At 50.8% G+C, this 20,234-nt stretch overlaps 1 protein-coding gene across 1 annotated transcript in view; it reads right to left on the reverse strand.

The window, feature by feature from the left end:
• Positions 1-20,234, reverse strand: part of ATXN10 (ataxin 10) — a 125,303-nt gene that overhangs the window by 18,829 nt on the left and 86,240 nt on the right. The window contains exon 10 of the mRNA XM_079774523.1: positions 1,345-1,408. Within this exon, the coding sequence (XP_079630649.1) occupies positions 1,345-1,408 (64 nt within the window). The remainder of the gene's footprint in view (positions 1-1,344; positions 1,409-20,234) is intronic.

The following is a 20,234-nucleotide window of genomic DNA, read 5'->3' on the forward strand; positions in this document are numbered from 1 at the left end:
GGCGGAGACCTCCGCAGGAGCCCCGTGAGCTGGCGTGCTGTGGGCAACAGCCTCCCAGCCGTCTGGTCTTTGCCAAAAGCTACAGACCACGAGACGAAGCTTGTCTCACGAGAAGGGCGGTCCGAGGGCCATGGGAGTAAACCCGGGTGCATTTCTTATTTCTTAAGAAGCCACTTTCCTTGCACCTGCTCGTTCCCTGCTCTCCTGGGCAGAAAGCGTCCCGCTCTCCTCCCCGGCCTTGGAGCTGAGCCGAGTAGGAGGTCTGCAGCGAGCACAGCCCGAGCCCCAATCACGATGCGACGGAGCCGGCTGCTTGCCCGAGCGAGAGGCTCTGGGCCTGTCCCCCTGAGGAGCTATGGCTCCGAGCTCTCTGAAAGGAGAGATCTCTCTTCTAATCAGACACACGACAGGCTCTCTAGCACAAGTGAGCATTTTCCGTCCACTTACTTTGAAACACGTGATTTCCATCAGCTCCTTTTCTGTTCTTTTTTAAAATATATTTTTATGGATGTCAGAGAGGAAGGGAGAGGGAGAGATAATCCATGATGAGAGAGAATCATTGATTGGCTGCCTCCTGCACGCCCCTACTGGGGATGGAGTCCACAACCTGGGCATGTGCCCTTGACCGGAATCGAACCCGGGACCCTTCAGTCCACAGGCCGACATTGTATTCACTGAGCCAAACCAGCCAGGGCTCCTTTTCTGTCCTTGACAGAAACCAGGGAGGGATTTTACTTTAAAATGCACCCCCCCCCATCTCCTCCATCCTCGGACAGCTCCTCACTGTCCCCATGGGGTTCTACTCTCCAGTCCCCACGGCAGCCGGTCTGCCTCTCCCCGCCGTCAGCGCCAGGCCGTGCGGAGAAGGGCCGGGCCGGGCTGCGTGTGCCCCTCCCCAGGGCGGCTCCAGAACTGAGCTTCTCTCTCAAACCGAAACGGGCGGCACGGGTTCTGGGGTTCCTCGCCATTGCACGAGACCTGCTTCCTATAGCGCCACTCCTTGGGGACACGAGTGCCAGACACCCCGGAACACACCTGGATCACAGGTGAGGACAAGAGCCGGAGCCGCGGCTTCAGTCCCAGAGGCCACAGGACAGGACTTGCCAAAACAAGAGCCCGGTGCCACGGCGCGTTCTCCCTGTAACTCCCGTCCGCCCGGGAAGCCCCGGCCACCACCTGCACGGGCTGCCGGGGGCCGGCCCGGCCGCACCGGGAAGGGGCTTCCTTCTTAGGAACAAGCCAACGGGAGAGCAGGCAGCTCCTCAGCACAGGAGCAGCGGGCGGGCGGGCGGGCACGCCGGGGCGCGGGCTGCGGCCTGCAGCGGGGCTCCCACGCAAGGATACAGGGGTTGTTGTCGTCCGGGCTGCAGCTGTCCAGGATCAGGGGGATGGCGTCCAGCTCGTTGACCTGCAGAGAGGAGAGCACGGAGTTACGCACGCAGCAGCCGGAGCGCCGGGGACCACGGGGATCTGTCCGTTTTCTTGCCCTGCTTGTCGCTATACTGTCTGCAATTATCAACCCGGAAATAGTTAACAACAGGCATGTGAACAAAAAGTGATACTTTTCCTTTCCCCCTTTCTCAAAAACGCGGGGCGACTGGGAGCCACACAAACAAGGATAAAAGCAGATCGCTTTTCCCAGGACAGACGCCAGCTGGGCCTGAGGTCACGACAGGTCACTAGCCGAGCAAGTGAGTCCCCTTCCTAAGTTCGGAGCAGGAAAAGCTTCTCGAACTGGATTCAAAATCCAGAAGCAGCAGGGAACAGGTTTGACTAGGTTTTTTAAAAAGGCAAATGAAAACTGGAAAAATGACTCGTAAGATATCATAGGCAAAGGTTTATTATTTTAATACATAAAGATCTTCTAAAAATTGAGAAAAGACCAACAATCCAATAGAAAAATGGATGAAATACATGAACAGAAACGACACTGAAAAAATAAAAAAGAAATGCATGCGGACCATAAAGATATCAGAATACGCTCAACTGTGCGCACAGTCAGGAAGGCAGGTTACTGCCACGCCGAGGACCAGCCGCAGCCGTCAGGGGGCAAATGCCGATTTGACACAAACTGCGGGAGGCGGACAGGGACAGGGACAGGCACACGGAGCGGCGCCGGGCAGACAGCACAGTCCTGAGCTATTTACCCTTTTGGCCAGGACAGCAGGTAAAATACACACCATGGTCATGCGAAGTTATGTTTGCACAGGTGACTCGCTGCAGCACAACGTATATCTTTATAAGTTTTATTGAGATTATAATCCTCACACCAGAAAACGCACCCTTTTAATTCAGTGGATTTAGTACATTCACAAAGTGTGTCGTCGTCACCACTCCCTAATTTTATTTTATTTTATTTATTTATTTTTATTTTTTTTAAATATATTTTATTGATTTTTTACAGAGAGGAAGAGAGAGGGATAGAGAGTTAGAAACATCGATCAGCTGCCTCTTGCACACCCCCTACTGGGGATGTGCCCACAACCAAGGTACATGCCCTTGACCGGAATCGAACCTGGGACCCTTGAGTCCACAAGCCGACGCTCTATCCACTGAGCCAAACCGGTTTCGGCACACTCCCTAATTTTAGAACCTTTCCATCCATACCCCCCAGCAGCCACTCCCTCCCCCGCTCCAGCCCTGTCTCCAGGGATGTGCGGGATCTGGAGGCTTCACGCCATCGGAATCACAGCACACGGCCTCCTGTGTCCCATCCACTGAGTCCCCGGGCGGTGTGCTCCGTCCATGATGGCTGGACCACTTGCCGTTGGTGCTGTGGATGCACCGCATTCACTTACCCACTCACCTGGCGACGGGCACTTGAGCTAGTTCCACCATCCGGATATGATGATGTCTGTGAACGCCCGTGTACGTGTTCCTGAGTGGACATGTGCGTTTCGTTTTCTTGGCGATGTACCTGGCAGCAGCAGCATCACTAGGATCTCAGGCAGCTCCGCAGAGAACGTTCCGAGGAGCTGCCAGACTCTTTCCAGGGGCTGCCCATTTCCGGCCCCCCAGCCGCGGGCGGGGCTCCCCCTCCCCTCCTCGGGGACAGCTGCTGTGGCCTGCCAGGGCAGCCGTCCTGGGAGTGAGGTGCTATGTCATCGTGGTCCATTTGCCCGTCCCTGACGGCTACTGAACGGTTTGGAGTGGGCAACGTGATAACAAGTATCGCGGAAACGCCTCAGCTGCTGCAGCCCCCGCTGGCCAATAACTATGGCGTGACGCCGAAGACTCCAGGTGGCTGGGGCAGCGCATGGAGGCCACCGCGTGCTGCGACCGGACGGCCGGACATCAGAGCACGCGCGAGAGCGCGGTGCAGGGTGGAAAGTGCGAACCCCTGCTGTCCTCCCGGAGGCACAATAAACAGGCTCCTTGTGTCCCAAACACCACAACGGCGACATGAAAGCAAGGCTGCCCGGAGCGCAGAGAAGAGCCGATGCGGAAGACAGGATGCAGGCCAGCCTCCGTGAGTGCACCTGCCTGTACACGTCTGGCTTTGAAACCCTGTGCATTTTTACATAGTTTTTTAAAATTAAACTTATAAAAACAAGTTAATCTGACGACACACAAAAGGAAGAAAAGTTACTTCACAGGATTAGATGGGTACTGTGACTTCACATCTCGGTGAGATGCGCCCTGAGCTCAGAGACCCCACGGGGCCTTCCACGCACTCGGCCTCTGAGCAGGCCGCGGTGGCACGGCTGTCTGGACCGTTATTTCTATGTTCAGGCTAAAGCAGCGGGCAATTCATCATTAGGAACCAAGCTTTTCAGCCTAAAAACGTTCATTTTACGTTTCAATTGGAAACGGTTAGCGTGCATTCCCATCGGTTTCTCTTTTTCTAAAAGCCTTTGCTCCCGGGCTGTCGCTCCCTCCTGAAAAGGCCCAGGAGCTGCGACAAGCGGCAGGATGGCCGCTCCGCACCAGCTGCGCGGTCAGAGCCCCGCCCGGAGGCCGGCTCTCCAGTGCCCTGCGACCTGCCGTCCGGGGGACACACCCACTTCCTGCCGCCCCTGGAGCACCGAGCGGAGGGGACGACGGTCTGCAACAGGCACTGCAGGTGCTCGGGAGGACAGCACGGGGGCGCGTCCCTGGCTCCACGCACAGACCCGGAAGGGAGCCTGCGAGTCGAGCGAGCCACGTAGCGGCGAGTGCGATGCCGAGGACTCGTCAGTCTCCGGACCCCTCAGACTTAGTTTTCTCATCTGTAAAACGGAGATGACAGGGCCCAGTTCCAAGGGTGCCTGCGTACGGCTGGCACACAGGGGCTTCTCATGGTGGCCGTGTCCTGCTGCTCACTGCAAGAAATCCAGCGGCCACAGCGAGGAGGGAGCGTGGCTCCTGGACGCCGAGAAACCGCAGGGAGACTGGCCCACAGCCCAGGACACAATCCTACTGGGAATTAGGCAAAATTGTACATTTATTTTTAAAACCAGGTTTCTTTTGAGGGGAGTAAGGATCCAGGACCTTTATTCAATGCAAGAGAAACATCTCATTTTCCTGGGGAGAAAGAATTCTCAGATATGCTAAACAGGTAAGATGTTCTTTGGAGGAAATAAAATCACCGCTGAAAACTGACGCTGAAGCAAGCAGTAAGGGATGGTTACACCAGGCGTGGTGGGACTGGGTATGCTTGTCATTCACACCAGTGAACTAGGAAATGAGACAGATAAATTCTTATAGAACTTCATTTAATGTTATAACATAAGTGACCTATGACAAGCAGGTCATTTAAGAATGACACAGGGCAGCCCTAGCTGGTGTGGCTCAGTGGATAGAGCGTCGGCCTGCGGACTGAAGGGTCTCGGGTTCGATTCTGGTCAAGGGCACAAGCCCGGGTTGTGGGCTCAGTCCCCAGTGGGGGGCGTGCAGGAGGCAGCCAATCAATGATTGTCTCTCATCATGGATGTTTCTGTCTCCCTCTCCCTCTCCCTTCCTCTGACATCATTAAAAAAAAAAAAAAAAGGACACAGGGCAAGGTCACGAGGAGAGCAGGGCAGAGCGGAACCCTCGGGAGTGATGGGCGCTCGGTGATTACAGCTCAAGTTCACTGCGGGTGCGGAGCTCACGTCGGGGGCAGGGGCGAACAATTAGGGAATTAACAAGTTTCCTTCTGTTCGCACTTCATAAAACAAGTTGTTTTTTCACCCAGCGTGTTGGGAACTGATGCCAACCCAGAGATGAGTCATGGCGGCAGCTCACATCAAGGAGCCGAGCTCAGTAAGGCCTCCCCAGCGAGCGCATCCCGGCAAGACAGCCCACCCGCCTGAACACACGCACGTTCGCCCCTGGAGACAGGTGTACACAGGGCAGCTGACTGGTTTGCTAACTGTTCTCTCCCACCTCGACCTCACAGAACGCACCTGCAAAGGCGCAGACCCCCCCCCCCCGCCCCCCCACCTCTGAGCTCCTGGGGCCATGCGGTGGCTGAGAGGAAACAGCCTCATTGTTCGGGCTGTTCTCCCACCGAACGGAACCCGAAGTCAAACCAAACCCGGAGAGAGGCGCACAGCCCCGCGGGCCCCGGCCTGACCCCGTCTGGTCCACGTCTGAACACAGCGCCTCCAACAGCACAGACGGAGGGTCCCCGTCCTCGCGCTGACGCGGGTACGAGGTGGCGTGGCAGGGCCGGCTTCCCTCGGGGACGAGGCGGCCTCAGACATGCCCGCGCCGGGCGCTGCCGGACCCTCTCGGGCATCACCCCGACTCCTCCGCACCTGCCCGATGGCTCCTGATGGAGCCTGTTTTCAGGGCGTGGGGCCCCCACCTTTTGCAAAGTGCTCTCCAAGTCTCTGCCCACGGTTCCTCTGACTGAGCAGCGGGTTCCTCAGATAACAGGACACGAGCCCTTGGCAGCCACACGCCGAGTGAATACTTTCTCCCACTATGGGCCTTTCCTTTCATTGTCTCAACAGTGTTTTCTAAGACGCTAACTTTTCCATTTATTGATTTATTGATTTATTTTTTATTTTTTTTACAGAGAGGAGGGGAGAGGGATAGAGAGTTAGAAACATCGATGAGAGAAACATCGATCAGCTGCCTCCTGCACACCCCCTACTGGGGATGTGCCCGCAACCAAGGTACATGCCCTTGACCGGAATCGAACCTGGGACCCTTCAGTCCGCAGGCCGACGCTCTATCCACTGAGCCAAACCAGTCAGGGCCTAACTTTTCCATTTAGACGAAGAACAATTTTCCAGTTTCTACCACACTCAGCACCCGGTGCAGCTGACGGGGCTGAGAGCCCTCTCTCTGGCGCTGGGTGCCCTGACCCGCTGAGGAAGTTCCTCCCCCCTCTCCATTTGCTGTCCATTTTCATTATGAATGTTACATTTTGTCAAACGCTCTCCCTCTACTTATTGAGATCATCCTATCTCTGTCCCCCTTTTCTTCCGTTAATATGTGGTCATTGGTGTTTGATTTTGTAATGTTGACTCAACAGTGCCATCATTATTAGCAATGCACTTCATTTTATATAGTACACGAATTTATTAGTTAATATTTTGAAAAAATTGTTTTTGTTCATGATTCTGTTAATGTTTACGTTTCTGTAGCTTGTTTTTCCTGTAAGGCTTTGTCTGGACTATATACAGACAAATGCACTGTTGGCTTCATAAAATGGGTTGGAAAGTATTCCCTCCTCCTTTATTTCTTAAAGAGAAACACTGGGCATGTTTTCCTTCTCAGGTGATTCATAAACTCACCACTGAAGCAATGTGTGCCTGGAGATTTGGTTGTGGGAGAAGTTTTTAATTACAAATCCATTTTCTAAAATGTCGGCGATGGAGATTTCCTATTTACTCTTGATTTGGTGCCAACGCTGTGACGTGAGGATCACTGGAGACGACTTCCTACACCCGCACGCTGCCAGCTGGACACGCCACTGGGCCTCTGGGCACCTGCCGCCCTCATGCGTTTACTTCTACACACATTATACACCTCAACATACGTTCCTGCCATAAATGCATCGAAGAGCCAATCATGTTTTAAACAACCAAAAAGTGAGGGGAAGGCCTTTTATTTTACCCACATACTTGATTTCTTCATGTGGATCAGGCTCACCTTGTTCGTCCTTGCACACTCATTACAGCACATTCTGCCGGCAAATTCTCTTTCCCTCTGACCGCCTGGGAATCTCTTTATTCTGCCCTCATCGTTTTTGAAAAATATCCTGGCTGGCTGGCTCCGGAGTGACAGTGTCTCCTATCATCTTAAAGCTGTCACCCCGCTGATTCCCGTTTGCACTGTTTCTGAGAGAAGCCTGCTATGGCCCCATCTTTGTTCTTAGGCTGACCGGCAGAAGTCAGTGAACTAGAGTAGCAACACAATAGGAAAAATTAACCCAAACTAGAAGCTTAACGTTCTTTGTAAGTATTATTAGAATTTTAAAAATTCTGTAAAGACTGATGAAGGAAAACAGTCATCGGTTTTAAAAGAATAGAATAAAAAGAGAAAAATAAGTATAGAAACATAGATAAAATATCATAAACTTTACAAAAAAAACCTGAAAATCTAAATGGAAGTTATTTCTAAGAAAAATAAAAGATGTCAAAATTGACACAATGAATAAAAAGCCTTCACAGAATGATCATTTAAGCATTTAAATTTAAGTAATTTAAAAATAGGAACATGACCAAAGACTCTCTAACAAAAACAGTCAGACCCAAACAGCTCTCCAAGTGGGTCCCCCAACTCTTTAAGGAACAGATTCTCCATCATGCATGTAAGCTGTCCAAACAACAGACAAAGAGGAAGTTCCCCACCTCCCAGTAGAGTTTCCTACGACGTGGCTCCTAACCCAGGACAAGGCAGACGAGTACGCACACGATAGGCTTATTCCTTTCGTAAGCCCAGAGGCACCAGGCCGCTAACGTGCCGCACAATCCCTCACGGCCTCAATGTAGATCAGAAAGCCGCCCATGTCACCTTCCTCATCAATGGACTAACAATAGCCTCGATGTCACGGGACAGGTCTGATGTTTAGCACCGCTTGTGATTTGATGTGGGGAAGCACGGGGCTCGGGAAGTCTGTCAGGAGGAACTCTGAAAGGCCGGGGGCCTCCGGGGGGAGCCGTCGAAGGCGACTACCCTGCCTTGACTTTCCCAAGCAAGTCAGAGCCCCGGGGTGTCTACTGGAACCGTTATGCTTAGTCCTTAACGTCCCTGCTGAAAGGACACTGCGGACGCGCGTGTCTCTCGGGTGCTTGCCTGCTGAGCGAGCCTCGGAGTTCATTTTAGCTCAGGCCGTTGTCACAATGAAAGCCCGAGGGGCAGGCGAACGGGCTGTTCGGTTCCTGCAGCCAGGCAGTCCCTCAGCCTCTCTCCCACAGAACCGTGTCAGAGTCCTCCTTCATCCACCCGTCCCGCAGGCTCTGCTGGCCGCCCCGGCAATTTAGTTCTCCGAGAACTGTTTTAGCGAACAAGGCCACGTGCGGAGGCCTGGAGGAAATACCGGCCCTCGGAGAAGAGGCAGAGGCTCCCGGAGCACAGGAGACCCCGGACAGGCTTGCTTTCGCGTGGGCACTACACTCCGCGCACCCCGCAGCGTCAAAGGGCTTTGTTCAAAGCGAAACGTTAGCTGTTAACGCGGCGGGCGGTCTTGCTGAGATGCCCTTTGAACACGGGGCTCAGACCCACGAGGAGCTGAAGGGCAAGTGCGGGTGTGGCTGTCGGAGGAGCGCCAGGCTGACCGGGTGGGGAAGAGACGTGCTCCCGGAGCACCAGCCGAAGTCTTAGGGGCCAGGCACGCGGGTGTGAAGCAGGAAATGCTGACACTGCCGAGTGACACGCCCGGAAGGGAGATGCCAAGGGCGCCCAGACTAAGCGCTGTGCAATGAACGAGAGAAGGCGTCCATGTGTTAGTCTAGGTGCCACGGAGCTCAGCTGTGAGCAGGCCTACACACCCAGGAGGGGAAGAGAAGGACAGCGAGACCCAATGCCACAGGCCACCACCTGCCACGGGCGCACTGCAGTCCCGGGAGGCCGAAGCCAAGACCCTCCCCGACGCTGAGGCCGCAGGCTTCCTGCTGTGGTCCACCTGCTGGCGGAGCCCCCGCTGCCGAGGCCACCGGCAGACCCGGGACAGGCTCGGCCCCTAACGGCGGTCAGGCTTCGGAAGGGAGGAGCAGCTTACACCAGCCCGGGCCCTGCTAACCGGCTCACTTTTAGGAAGTGAGGCACATCAGCGACTCGGTCCCGGGCTCCTGAAACCCCGCCAGGCTGTGGCTGCGGCTGCTCGAGGACCCGGCCTGAGCAGCCCCAGAGCCCCCAGTTGCAATTGAGCAGAATGAAGGTCGAGAGAGCAATTTCTTTGAATTTTAGCTCATATGGGCAGAGCACTTGACTTTAATTTAAAATGAAATGTCATCTTTGGATTTTAATACTTCCCTGGGAATTTGATTAATGAGATAGAATTAATATTCAAATATAGGGTATCTCTTGTGGGCATTTTATTACTACAGTGAATTTAGGCCTTTCGCTGCAGTATCTTAATATGGAATGAATTCTGCCTTGAGGTCAAAGTGATTTGGGGTTAATTTGATTCATGTATTTGTCTGACCCACTTAAGAGTCCGCTGGGGGCACAAGCTCGCCTCCGCTGCCGGGGCCCAGGAGAAAGGGAGAGCGGCGGCCCGGGAGGGGCCCTCCAGGGGCGGGAGATGTCCGGTGACCGAGCTCCTCCCCGAACCAGACAGGACGCGGAGGCAGAAGCCGCCCCGCCCGCTGTGCTGTGGACGGAGCGGAGGCCCCCACCGCTCCTTGGCTCTCGCCAGTGCGGCCTCGGTCCCAGCTCATGGAGCGTGGGTGACGGTCCAGGCACACACGTATGTGCATGTATGGACTGTAAAAGCTCCGCAGGTGGCCCAGTAGGGTAGAATATAGCCTTAAAGTCAGGAAAATAATTTAGATTTTTTCCCAGGTGTAAAATGAGCCCCAAGGTTTTATGCAGGTGAATGAAATCATCAGTCTGGCTGTCCAGTAAAGAGAGGCCTGCCAGGAGGCCCCGCGGTCAGAGCCGAGTGGTGACACGGGCCAGGCCCCGCTGGTGGCTGTGGGGACAGGAAGCAGCCGACGTGAGGTGCCGTTAAGGTACAGCGGGAGGAACTGCTTTCTAGACTGGGGGCGGGAAGAGAGAGGACGTGAGATTCAGGCCTGCTGGGTGAGGCGGCCTCGCCTACTGAGGCAGAAGCGAAAGGCTGGCGAAGGGGGGACTCCAGAGCACGGCTGTGGACCTGAGAGGGGCGACAGGCGTGGAGACATCCAGGTGGACGCCAGCCGTTCTGTCCTCTGTTTCACGCCGAGAGAACGGGAGCAGCTCCGTCCCTGGGCTCGAGAGCTCCTCTGGAAGGCACTGCACACGGGGTCTCCCCGCCCAGCAATGCGGTCTCCCGGGGGGGGGGGGGGGGGGCGGGGACAGCAGGGCTCAGGACAAGCCCCTGGCACTGGGCACTCAGGTCGGCGGAGAGGACTCCTGGCTCCTGGGCGGCGATCAGTAACCATGGCGTCAGCACCGAGTGTCCCTCAGTCGGAAGGTGGGACAGGAGCAGGTGGCCGCGGACTGGCAGCACCCCCGGTTCCAGAGTAAATGGGGGGGTCTCTCCTGAGCACGTAACCGGAGTCCAGTGGGCGGGAGCCACCGCTCAGTCTGTGCGGAGCCGAGTGTCTGGCCGCCGAGCTCAGCCATGGCCCCGAGCCTGGCCCAGCGGGAGGCGGGGCTCGCACTTGGGCGCCGCGGCCATGGCGGCTGGATGGACCTGAACACCTCCACGCGGGAAGGGGGCCCGGTGTGATCAGCGCCCTCGCGCCAGCCTGCCCTCACCTCTGAACACCAGCTCGCACGACGCCATAAAGCACTTCTGAAAACACCACTGAGTCATGTCAAAAGTATACAGGGGAGGCGCCCAAGATGGCTGCGGACAGGACAGCAGGCTGCAAGACAGTGTGTGAGAGAGAAAGGAGTGCGGGAGTGTCTGTGTGTGAGGAGGGACAGCTACATCCCACGGGACTGTTGGGGACTGGCAGACCGGGCTCCCCTGGCCAGGCAGCCTCGACTGCTGCCGAAATCTCTCGTGGAGCAGCCGGCTCTGCAGCACAGACCACGCCATCTGGAAGGGGAGAGCGGCTGAGATCGAAGCCCAGCCTTACCTTCGACCAGGGAGACCTCATATCTCCCGGGACCCCACAACCACAACGCCCAAGACCAGCTGCCTCAGCTGCGAACCCACGAACACCGAGACTCCAGCCTCCCCGACGGCGGGTGCCTGAAAAGTCTGTCCAGGGGGGAGACAAAGCGGCGCTGAATAGGTGGACAGAGCAGATGAATAGTTGAATCGAACAACATCCACCCAGAATTGGCGAATTAATCACAGCTGGTGAGGCAATCCGTGGATGGAAAGGTCAGATATCCCCTAGGGCAGTGATGGGCAACCTTGTGAGCTTGGCGTGTCAAACTTCGCCAAAAAACTGAGCATAACTCGGGTAGTGTGTCACTTCGAGGAAAAAACATTATTTCGTAAATGTTTCATCCTCGGCATGCGGCCGCCTCAGCGGCCGCATGTCATCACAAATGGCTACGCGTGTCAGTGCTGACACGCGTGTCATAGGTTCGCCATCACTGCCCTAGAGAAAGCTCTGCCTGCTCAGATTCATCTGGGTATTTGTTGTTTCATTTTTTAGATTGTTATTTGTTGTTTGCATGAATCTCTGGGGGTTTGTTATTTGCATTTTTTTGGATTAGTTCTTGTTTATTGGAGTTTTCTCCCCATACATATATATACTTTTTCCCCCTTCTTTTTTCTTCTCTATCTTTTCTCTCTTACATTTTTTCCTTTTCTCAATATCATTTTTGCACTCTTTTCTCTTCCCTAATTCTCTGGTGGTCACCTTTATTTGGGGTTATTAGTATCGTGAATACATTTGTGTTTGGTGCCCTGTGCGTTGTGTCTTGTCATGTTGTATTTTGTGCCTTTAAGTCAACTCAGGAGAGAGAGCCAGACACTCTGAGAGGAGCGATCATGGGAAGACAAAGAAACAGCCTGCATACGAAAGAAAAGGAGGAATCACCAGAAAAGGAAGTAAACAAAATGAAGGCAAGCAATATGTCAGAGAAAGAATTCAGAGCATAAGGTTGCTGAAAAGGATGGAAGACAAATTGAACAACATGTGTAAGAACCAAGAGAAAATGAAGAAGAACCAAGAAGAAATGAAAAACGACATCGCTGCAATGAAGAACTCAATAGAAAGCATCAACAGTAGACTAGAAGAAGCGAAGGACCACATCAGTGAGGCAGAAGACAAGGTGTGAAAAAATACCCAAGCAGAGCAGCATCTAGAAAAAAACACCTCAAAAAACAGGAGGAGAGCCTAAGAAAACTTCGGGACAACATGAAACGAATCAATATCTGCATAATAGGGGATCCAGAAGGAGAGGAAACTGAGCAAGGAATAGAAAACCTGTTTGAAGAAATAATGACAGAAAACTTCCCTGATATCGGGAAGAAAAAACTCACACAAGTCCAAGAAGCTCACAGAGTCCCAAACAAGATGAACCCCAAAAGACCAACACCAAGGCACATTATAATTAAATTGGCAAACACCAAGAACAAAGTAAGAATCTCAAAGGCTGCCAGAGAGACAGAAAGTTACCTACAAGGGATCTCCCATCAGACTAGTGACTGATTTCTCAACAGACACATCAGGCAAGAAGGGAATGGAATGAAATATACAAAGTCATGCAAAGCAAGGGTCTGAATCCAAGAATATTGTACCCAGCAAGGCTATCAATCAAAATTGAGGGTGAAATCAGGAGCTTCACAGACAAAAAAGGACTAAGGGAGTTTATTACCACCAAACCAGCAATGCAAGAAATGCTAAAGGGTCTGCTGTAATAAGAAGAAATAGGAAGCGAAGAAGGAACACAGGGGTAAAGAATAAAAATGGTGACAAACAAGTACCTATCAATAACAACTTTAAATGAAATGGATTAAATGCCCCAATCAAAAGACACAGGGTAGCTGAGTGGATAAGAAAACATGACCCATATATCTGCTGTCTACAGGAAACCCACCTCAGAAAAAAAGACGCACACAGACTGAGGGTGAAGGGATGGAAAAAGGTTTTTCAGGCAAATGGAAATGAAAAAAAAGCTGGGGTAGCAATACTTATATCTGACAAATTAGACCTCAAAGTGAAGGCCATAATAAGAGATAAGGAAGGCCACTTCATAATATTAAAGGGAGAAATTCAACAAGAAGATATAACTGGTAAACATATATGCACCCAATACTGGAGTACCCAAATACATAAAAAAACTTCTAGAGGATATCAAGGGAGAGATTGACAGCAATACATAGTAGGGGACTTTAATACCCCACTAACACCACTGGACAAATCCTCTAAACAAAAAATCAGCAAAGAAACATCAATCCTAAATGACTCACTAGACCAGATGGATTGACATCTTCAGAACATTTCACCCCAAAGCCACAGAATATACATTCTTCTCAAGTGCGCATGGGTCATTTTCAAAGATAGACCACATATTGGGACAAGGACAAAGTCTTTTCAAATTCAAGAAGATAGAAATCATATCAAGCATCTTCTCAGATCACAATGGCATAAAATTAGAAATCAACTACAATAAAAACAATAAAAAAATCAAATACCTGGAGGCTAAATAGCATGCTATTAAACAATGATTGGGTTACCAAAGAGATCAAAGAAGAAATTAAAAGCATCATGGCAACAAATGACAATGAAAACACAACAATCCAAAATCTATGGGACACAGCAAAAGCAGTCTTGAGAGGGAAGTTCATAGTTCTACAGGCCTACCTCAAAAACAAGAAAAAATGGTAATAAATTATCTAATCCTACAACTCAGAGTTAGAAAGAGAGCAACAAGAAAAGCCCAGCTTAAGCAGAAGGAAGGAAATAATAAAGATCAGAGCGGAGATAAATGACATAGAGACCAAAGAAACAATAAAAAAGATCAATAAAACCAAGAGCTGGTTCTTTGAAAGGATAAACAAGATAGATGAACCTCTAGCCAGGCTCACCAGGAAGCAAAGAGAGAGGACCCAAATAAACAAAATCAGAAATGGAAGAGGTTAAGTAATAACCGATCCCACAGAAATACAAACGACTATGAAAAAATACTATGAACAACTCTATTCCAACAAAATGGACAACTGAGACAAAATGGACCTAAACTTAGAAAAATACAAGCTCCCAAAATTCAATCAGGAAGCATCAAAAAACCTTTCAGGCCAATAACTACTGAAGAAATTGATGCAGTGATAAAAAATCTTCCAGCAAACAAAAGCCCTGGTCCGGATGGCTTTACAGGGGAGTTCTACCAAGCATTCAAAGAAGAACTAAAACCTATCCTCCTCAGACTATTCCAAAAAATTCAAGAGGAAGGCACACTCCCAAGCTCTTTCTATGAAGCCAGCATTACCCTAATCCCAAAACCAGATAAAGACACCACAAAAAAAGAGTACAGACCAATATCCTTGCTGAACAGAGATGCTAAAATCCTTAACAAAATTCTAGCAAATTGGATCCAGCAGTACATCAGAAAGATCATACACCATGACCAAGTGGGATTTATTCCGGGGATGCAAGGATGGCACAATATCTGCAAATCAATAAACGTGATACATCACATAAACAAATTGAGAGGTAAAAATCACATAGCCGTATCGATTCATGCAGAAAAGGCATTTGACAAAATCCAACACCCTTTCTTGATAAAAACTCTCAGCAAGGTGGGAATAGAGGGATCATACCTCAACATAATAAAAGCCCTATATGACAAACCTACAGCCACCATCATACTCAATGGGCAAAAACTAAACTCATTCCCCCTAAGAACAGGAACAAGACAGGGATGCCCATTTTCACCACTCCTGTTCAACATAGTACTGGAAGTACTAGCCATAGCAATCAGACAAGAAGAAGAAATAAAAGGCATCCAAATAGGAAAAGAAGTAAAACTGTCCTTATTCGCAGATGACGTGATACTATACATAGAAAACCCCAAAGACTCCCATCAAAAAACTACTAGACCTAATAAATGAATTCGGCAATGTAGCAGGGTACAAAATTAATACCCAGAAATCTATGGTCTTTTTATACACCAATAATGAACTCACAGAAAGAGAAATGAAAAAAACAATCCCATTTACCACTGCACCCAAAAAAACTAAGATACCTAGGAATAAACTTAACTAAGGACGTAAAAGACCTGTACTTGGAAAACTACAGGACATTGAAAAAAGAGATAGAGGAAGACATAAACAAATGTAAGAACATACCATGTTCATGGATTGGTAGAATCAACATCATTAAAATGTCCATACTACCCAAAGCAATCCACAGATTCAATGCACTCCCCATTAAAATACCAATGGCATATTTCAAAGATCTAGAATAATCTCTCCAAAAATTCATCTGGAATAAAAAAAAGACCCCAAATAGCCACAGCAATCCTGAGAAAGAAGAACAAAGTTGGAGGGATCACAATACCAGATATCAAGATATATTACAAAGCCACGGTTCTCAAAACTGCCTGGTACTGGCACAAGAACAGACATATAGACCAATGGAACAGAACACAGAACCCAGAAATTGACCCAAGCCATTATGCTCAATTAATAATTGACAAAGGAGGCAAGAGCATACAATGGAGTCAAGACAGTCTCTTCAATAAATGGTGCTGGGAAATTTGGTCAGATACATGCAAAAAAATGAAACTACATCACCAACTTACACCATACACAAAAACAAACTCAAAATGGCTAACGGACTTAAATGTAAAACCATAAAAATCCTACAAGACTCCATAGGCAGCAAAATAGCAGACATATGTCGTAGCAATATCTTTACCAACACAGCTCCTAGGGCAATGGAGACTAAGGAGAAAATAAACAAATGGGACTATATCAAAATAAAAACTTCTGCACAGCAAAAGAAACCATCAACAAAACAACCAGAAAGCCCACTGCATGGGAGACCATATTTGCCAATGATATTTCCAATAAGGGTTTAATCTCCAAAATTTACAGAGAACTCATACAACTTAACAAAAGGAAGATAAACGATCCAATCAAAAAATGGGCAAAGGACCTAAATAGACACTTTTCAAAAGAGGACATTCAGAAAGCCAAGAGACATATGAAAACATGCTCAAAGTCACTCATCATCTGAGAGATGCAAATCAAAACAATGAGATACCATCTCACACCTGTAAGAATGGCTATCATCAACAAATCAACAAATGACAAGTGCTGGCGAGGATGCGGAGAAAAAGGAACCCTCATGCACTGCTGGTGGGAATGCAGACTGGTGCAGCCACTGTGGAGAACAGTATGGAGTTTCCTCAAAAAGTTGAGAATGGAACTCCCATTTGACCCAGAAATCCCACTTCTAGAACTATATCCCAAGAAAACAGAAACACCAATCAGAAAGGATATATGCACCCCTATGTTCATAGCAGCACAATTTACATTAGCTAAGATCTGGAAACAGCCTAAGTGCCCACCAGCAGATGAGTGGATTAAAAAACTGTGGTACATCTACACAATGGAATACTACACCGCTAATAAAAAAGAAGGAGCTCTTACCATTTGCAACAGCATGGATGGAACTGGAGAGCATTATGCTAAGTGAAATAAGCGAGTCAGAGAAAGATAAATATCACATGATCTTACTCATATGGAGATATAATGATCAACATAATTTGATGAACAAGAATAGATCCAGAGACAAATGGCAGGGGAGGGGGGGTTAGAGAGCAACCAAAGGACTTGTATGCACGCATATTAGCATGGCCAATGGACACAGACACTGGGAAGGTGGGGGCTTGCCCGGGATGGGAATGGCTGGGGGTGGGGGGGAAATGGGGAAAAGGAGACATATGTAAAACTTTAGACAATAAAACAACAACAACAAAACACACACCGAGTTCCCGCTCGCCCCCTCACTTTGTGGTCCGGGCACAGCCTGCCTCCTCCAGCTCAGCTTCCGGGCCAGGAGCTGCTGGAAGCTTTGTCGGGGCGCAGGCCGCCCCATCACAATGTACTGCAAACATCTTTCCCAACACCTGTCGCCCTGAGCTGTGACATACTCTTGTGTCTCCAAAACAGAAAGAAAATTAAAACCTGTGTTGTACATCTTTTATAAGAAAAACAAAACTCACTTGTGCTTAAAAAAAAAAATAGTTTGGATAATCCAACACTAGATACCGCAGACGAGTGTAAGCGCTCATTCCCACTGGATTAATTTGTGAGCGATATGGCTATTCCCTTTCACCGGGAAGGAGCTCACGGTAAGTGGAAATGCAGTGACAAGGTTTTCTTTAACAGTTACACTGATCGCCCTGGCCCGTGGCTCAGTTGGTTGGATCGTCATCCCGGAAATCAGAAGGTTGTGGGCACAATCCCTGGTCAGGGCGCGTATGGGAGGCAACTGATGGATGTTTCTCTCACACTGATGTTTCTCTCTCTAAAAATCAGTAACAAATCATATCCTCAGGTGAGGACTTTTAAAAAATTAAAAAGTTACAGTGATCATTGGATTTGTCCTCGAATCATTTTTCAGGGTAACTTCTTTTAGAAGCTTATTACTGAAACCGAATTATACTGTGGGCTGTGAAATATGCCAATTTCTTATCTTGTTCTGCTAAAAATAGACAGCAATAACATAAGATACACATACAAACCCACCCAACTAAGCTGAATAAGAAATATTTTTATTTCAGCCGACTCCTTCTGTCCCAGCCCAGGCCACAAGAAGAACAGACTGGATGGAAAGTTCAACCTCAGAAGGACTGCCGGCCAGTGCTCCCAGGAAGCAGGCTCCCTGCGTGCCGGGGTCAAGGGTGCTGGTCTTGGGGATGGAGAGGGAGCGAAACACCATGGACCCACCATCTCCCAAGCCCTCTGCCCCTCTGCGTTCGAGGGCTCAGGGGCAGGCACAGGGTAGAACAGAAGGAGGTCAGCTTCGGGCCAATGAGAATTAGAGTTCATTTCACTAGAGGATCCCGGTCCCGAAACCTCACCGAGCCCAGGCTGGGGGGCTCCCTAGGATCTGACCCCTTTCTTTTGAGGCCAACGCGCTCCCCCCCCCCACCCCTTGAAGTAGGGACAGCTCTATCCATGCACACCTTCTCTTTTTCCTCAGACCGAATATATTATACATGTTTTAAAAATATGGGATCATTGCCAAATGTACACTATCTCATTTTTCCATATAATAAAAATTCTTTGAAAAAGTGGGTTTTTTAAATGGTATATACAATTCTATTCCAATCCACTGTAATTTATTTAACCTTCACCTTCTCAGGACATTTGAATCACTTCTAAATTTCAGCCAACAATATAATGAATATCCTTACCAAAATGTTTTCACTCCATCACTGATGATTTACTTTGGAGAAATTCCCAAAAGCACTACCAGATGCAAACTGTTAACATATTCGCCACACGTGCCAAGCTGCCCCGAAGGACGCTTCCAACTTTCTCCGCCCGCAGAACTGCCCCTGCCCTTTCCCCTGCGCCAGCGCCTCCTCCAGAAGCAGCCATGGGGTGTGGGGCTCGTCTGCCTTTTCTCTAGAAGCGGGGCACTTCCCACCGCCCGCGTTCGCGGCGGAGGTTTTGGGATCAGGCCGGAGGTTTTGGGATCAGGCCGGAGGTTTTGGGATCAGGACGGAGGTTTTGGGATCAGGCCGGAGGTTTGGGATCAGGCCGAAGGTTTTGGGATCAGGCCGGAGGTTTGAGGATCAGGACGGAGGTTTTGGGATCAGGCCGGAGATTTTGGGATCAGGCCGGAGGTTTGGGGATCAGGACAGAGGTTTGGGGATCAGGCCGGAGGTTTGGGGATCAGGACGGAGGTTTGGGGATCAGGCCGGAGGTTTGGGGATCAGGCCGGAGGTTTTGGGATCAGGCCGAAGGTTTTGGGATCAGGCCGGAGGTTTTGGGATCAGGCCGGAGGTTTGGGGATCAGGACGGAGGTTTGGGGATCAGGCCGGAGGTTTGGGGATCAGGCCGTGGCGTAAAGCTTGCTGAGCAGCTAACACATGCGCCGAGCTGCCCTCAGAGCGCGAAACCAGAACAAGGAAGAACCCACCATCTGCCCGACGGGTGAACAGACGTGCAGGCAGGAAAGCCCACAACCTGTAGGACAAGCCTCGCCCAGCTTCCCGGACAGACTCACAGCACCTTGGTGCCCCCATCGGCTTGGCCCACAGCGTCACTGCGGGGACCTGAGAGCCAAGAACAGCCCACTTGTCCAGAGCCGGCCCCGCAGTCCCCGGCCTTAGGCCTTCCAGGAGAGCCCGCACGCGGAGCGGCGGCCGGAGCGGGAAAGCACCGAGAAGCGTGTCGTTTCCCCAGTAGATCCGGGAGTCGCGGATCGGAACTGTGCGCGGAAAACACAGGGGCTTTTCCAGAACAGCAGGGCCGAGCCTGCTGAGGTCCCCCCAGGACAGGGACAGTGCGATTAATACAAATGTTTTTAGTGCAACCGCATATTCCAGGAAGACGAACCACCCATTTTCCTGGAGCGTCTGCATCTGAATTCGGTGCAATTTCCTCATGAATTCTTCCCCCAGCAGATAAGATCTGCTTAAATAATGAGTGAAGCGAGATGGTTTTAAACAAGATTGGTCTATTCTGCTCTCCAGACTGAAAAGATGATGAGTGCCCACGTGAGGGGGAGATGCCTCCCACGGGGGGCGAGTGGGCGCCGCGGAACCCCCTCGCTACGCCGCACACCTGCTCCCACAGGCCGGCAGCCGGGCCGAGGCTGCCCCACGGGCGTGCTCCCCGGGCTGGAACGTGGAACATCCCCAGGAGCCGGCCAGGAGGGGGCTGAGGCGGCCGAGCGTGTCCTCCTCTAGGGGGGCCACACCCCAGGCGCAGCCCCGCCCCGGCTCCCGCCCTCGGCCTCCAGCTGCTGCACAGCCAGGGCGGCAGGAGCCCCAGCAGGGCCGGCTCGGCCTCAGCCACCGGGGGCGGAAAGCCGGGCCCAGTGGGGCCTCCAGAGGACACGCCGCACACACCTGGCCCCGGCGAGCGCCCAATGGAATGGCTGCTATCGGCCCGCCCTCTGCTCCCCCTGCCCCGGCGGCGGCGGCACTTCCGGTGCATGCTTTGTAACAAACGTGAAACTCGCTGAACCACAAGAAAAAGTAAGAGCACAGACTCCTTGCCCACCACCGTCGTTCCTTTA

Source organism: Cnephaeus nilssonii (assembly GCF_951640355.1).
Source record: "Cnephaeus nilssonii genome assembly, chromosome: 6".
Lineage (NCBI taxonomy): Eukaryota > Metazoa > Chordata > Mammalia > Chiroptera > Vespertilionidae > Cnephaeus > Cnephaeus nilssonii.